The following is a 3,605-nucleotide window of genomic DNA, read 5'->3' as shown; positions in this document are numbered from 1 at the left end:
AATAGGTTTCTGCACTAAATATTTCTGGCCTCTTAGGATGTGATGTACCTTCTGTGTCTTCTGCAGCCACAGTTCTGCTCCTGCAACCTCCATGTTATGTCTGAGTTGTGCTGGCAGATGTTAACTGAAATGTCAGAAACCTGATGTTGAGCCATTACTTATGGCTTCCCCATCCTAACTGTGACAGAATGGCGGCTTTGCAGTAAAATACATTTTCTTTAAAAGTTGAAATGTAACATTTTCTTGATTTGATTCAGAAGGCTTTCTTGCATACTTAAGCTGCTTGTACATGCCACGGGGGGTTAATTTTGTTTAGTTCTTCTTAAATGGAAACAGTGTTTTTTTAAAAACACTGCTTCAATTTAGGAAGAATTAAACCAAACTAAATCCCCATGGTATATACACAAGGGTGGGGGCCTGATTTTTACTTGCCTCTTTGGCGGCAAGGGGGTAGGGTAAGCTGCTGGTAGCCTGAGCGGTCCCTGAGCTGTGTGAGAGCCCCCCAGGTGGCACCCAGCCAGGGTGGTCCCGTGGGGCGCCACAGCCATGGAGGGAAGCACTGGCCCCCTTGCAGCTGTGGAGGGAAGCACCAGGCCCCTGCACAGCTCAGGCAGGCTCTGGGAAGAAAAAAAAAAGGTCCAGCTTGCTGCTTTTTTTTTTTCCTGCAGCGGAGCCTGCCTGAACAGGTTGCTGCCAGTTCCCACAGCTCCTGAGCTGCATGGGGCTCAACAAGCCCTGAGCACACCAGCTTCCAGTGCCCCATACACTGTTGCACTTTGTTAGGTAGCAAACTAAAACACTTCGAAGGTGTTTTATCTTGCTATATATCAAAGTCATTTAAAGCAGAATACACCACTGAGCATGCAAACAGCAACACCATTAAAGGGTATTTAAGTTGCTTTAAAAGCCACTTTTGTGGTGTGTACATGGGGCCTTAAATTCTTAACTTTTCTCATGTACTTTCTCCTTTAATTTTGTAATAAGGATATATCTTTACATCTGTACTTGATGCATATGAACTTACTGCCTGTTGTGACACTAACTAGGGCTCTCAAGGAGACCAGAGGAATGACCATTCAGCCCCTGAAAGAACCAGTTCACAAGTAGAAGAGGAAGCACGGGTTGAACCCACCAAGAAATTGCAACATCGTTCTTCTTCCTCAGCACAGCACCATAACCATCGTAGTAGTGTCAGTCGAGGCCTATCCAGACAAGAAACGTTTGACTCAGAAACACAAGAGAGCAGAGATTCAGCTTATGTAGAGCCAAAGGAGGACTACTCTCATGAGCATGGTGATCACTATGATTCTCACAGGGATCACAATCATAGAGACGAATCACATGGGAGCAGCGATCACAGACACAGGGAATCAAGGCATCGCTCAAGGGAAAGGGACCGAGAGCAGGACCACAATGAATGCAACAAACAGCGTAGTCGTCATAAATCAAGGGACCAATATTGTGACAAGGATGGGGAAGTGGTATCTAAAAAACGTAATGACATGGGCGAATGGAACAGGGATGTTTACATCCGTCAGTAACTTTTGCCTCTGGCAGTCTGGTGTTTCTTTGAAGTCTTGTATAACAACACCCCTTGAAAATATCTTTGGGTTCTTCATTGCAGAACATATGGTATCCTTCTGTATGCTGATTTGTATTGCTGTTGCTTGCATAGCAATAGCATGAAATAGAATATTCATATACTTTTTTTTTTGGTTAGTGCTATTACAAATTGGCATAGTACAACTACGGGGGTCCTGATGGTGTACTGTGCATTTTTTTCCAAGCTGTTTTTGGTAGCTGCCACTTGAACAATATCTGTTGCCATCAAGGTGTTGTTAGTGTTTTAAAACAAGGTACAGTTGATGTTTAATAACTTCCCGTGTATTCAGCAAGCCAGAATCAGCACATACAAAACTAAAATTGTTGTCTGTTCTGATTTTTAATTTGTATGCACTTGATTTGCATATTAATTTAAGAGCCACTATCTGTTGCTTGTACCTCTAGTGGACTCCATTCGGGGACAGAATTCAGTCTTGCCTTACACACAGGGGATCATAAAGTCAGAATCTATTTTCTATGTATTGGTACTGTGTACTGTATATACAGTTTATAAATGTTATTTCTGAAAACACCTTCTTACTATATAAGTTTGACCACACTGTTTTAAGAGTCCTAATGCCAAGTCAGCAGATTTTCTTTTGAATTACTGGCAACTGGAACTAGCCTCATTCAGGAAATTTGTAACAGTGTTTGATTTAGACACCTTTTCATCTGTAGCATAAAGCTTATAATTACTGTAAATATGAATGGATGCTTGAGATAAAAAGTTCAATTCTTATATTTTTTTTATTGTCCTTACAGACTTCAAATTTAAAATCTATGGTCAAGACAGAAAACCTAGCACTATAAATTGTTCTTCTCTATATAATTTTCACACATTGCAATGGGCACAATCTAATTTTTCCCTCGTTGTCAAAAAAGGCAGAGCATATATGACTAGGAATGGCAAAAAGAGAGAATGCATTTGTATATGAGGGAACAGAAGTTTAGAATGTAGAAGAGAATCTATTGAACAAAATATAGATTAATCAAAATCCCAACCAGTGAGTTTATTTTATCTCTTAATTTAAGATCCCAATTCACATGAGTAAAGGAGCGTGAGGAAGTTTATTGCTGCAGGTAATTGGGAAAGCATAAATCTGCTGGCTCTTTGTTGAGACTCCAGGAGAGTAAAACACAGGCAAATGTTACTGTGAGTGTTTCACTGGAAATGTAAAATCTTTGTGTTTTAGAGTATTTGTTTTAGTAAGAAAAAGTTTACACAGCTTGTGGAGAGTTATTTTGTTGGAAAATAAATTTTTGTAGCTTCTCCACTTTTTCTATACTTGCCAATTCCTCTGCATTCCCACTGCCATCAGTTCTTTCCTTTTCCTTCATTTAATCCCTTGTGGTACCTATAAGTGCCTAGAAAAATGATTGTTTCCTGACCAAAAGTTCTGGCTTTTATGGGCTAGCTAAAGAAAAATGGAGCTGAGTTTGTTGAGCACCTGATGTACTGGTAAGTGAAATGAAATGTGTTACTTCTTTGGCTATAGGTTTGCTCCTGCCTAATTTATAAATTATTCTGAGTCACAGATAATGATATCATTTTAATAATTAATTACAGTTTGTGTTTGTAAGTTGCACCTTATGCAAGCAACAGAGTTGGGAAAACACTATCTGATAAGTATATATAATGTGTGTGTTTTCTGGCAAATAGTTGCTACCAGAATTGCCTGACTTCAAGGCTCATTCCAGCGAAAGGAAATACATGACATTCATTTTTCCCACTCTCTTATTTCAGGGTCTAGGCAACTATATTTCCACACTTTTGGAGATGTTTTTCTCTCCCCACTTAAAGAAAGTCTTGAAGCATTTTTTATAAATATCCAGAGGGAAATTCTGCTGCCAGATATCTCAACATAATGCCTAGAGTAGTTACAGGTGGTTATACACTGTTTGGCTCAAAGCATGTGCTGTGGAAAACACCAATGAAAAGGATCTCTTCCTACAAAAAATTATATGCTTAATTAAGTTTGCTTAATTAAAATTGTATGCTTAAT

General features: G+C 39.3%; 1 protein-coding gene across 3 annotated transcripts in view; it reads left to right on the top strand.

Annotated features, from left to right (window-relative positions):
• The window catches only part of CACNB2 (calcium voltage-gated channel auxiliary subunit beta 2), a 233,595-nt gene extending 230,719 nt beyond the window's left edge, over positions 1-2,876 (top strand). For all 3 annotated transcript variants that reach the window (XM_019508325.1, XM_019508326.1, XM_019508324.1), the window contains exon 13: positions 1,047-2,876. In XM_019508325.1, the coding sequence (XP_019363870.1) occupies positions 1,047-1,541 (495 nt within the window). In that variant the 3' untranslated portion in view covers positions 1,542-2,876. The remainder of the gene's footprint in view (positions 1-1,046) is intronic.
• The last annotated feature ends 729 nt before the right edge of the window (positions 2,877-3,605 follow it).

The sequence above is a fragment of the Gavialis gangeticus genome, unplaced genomic scaffold (assembly GCF_001723915.1).
Source record: "Gavialis gangeticus isolate Ggan-Ray unplaced genomic scaffold, GavGan_comp1, whole genome shotgun sequence".
NCBI lineage: Eukaryota > Metazoa > Chordata > Crocodylia > Gavialidae > Gavialis > Gavialis gangeticus.
Note: the sequence above shows the minus strand (reverse complement) of the source record. Positions and strands in the feature narration are given on the sequence as shown.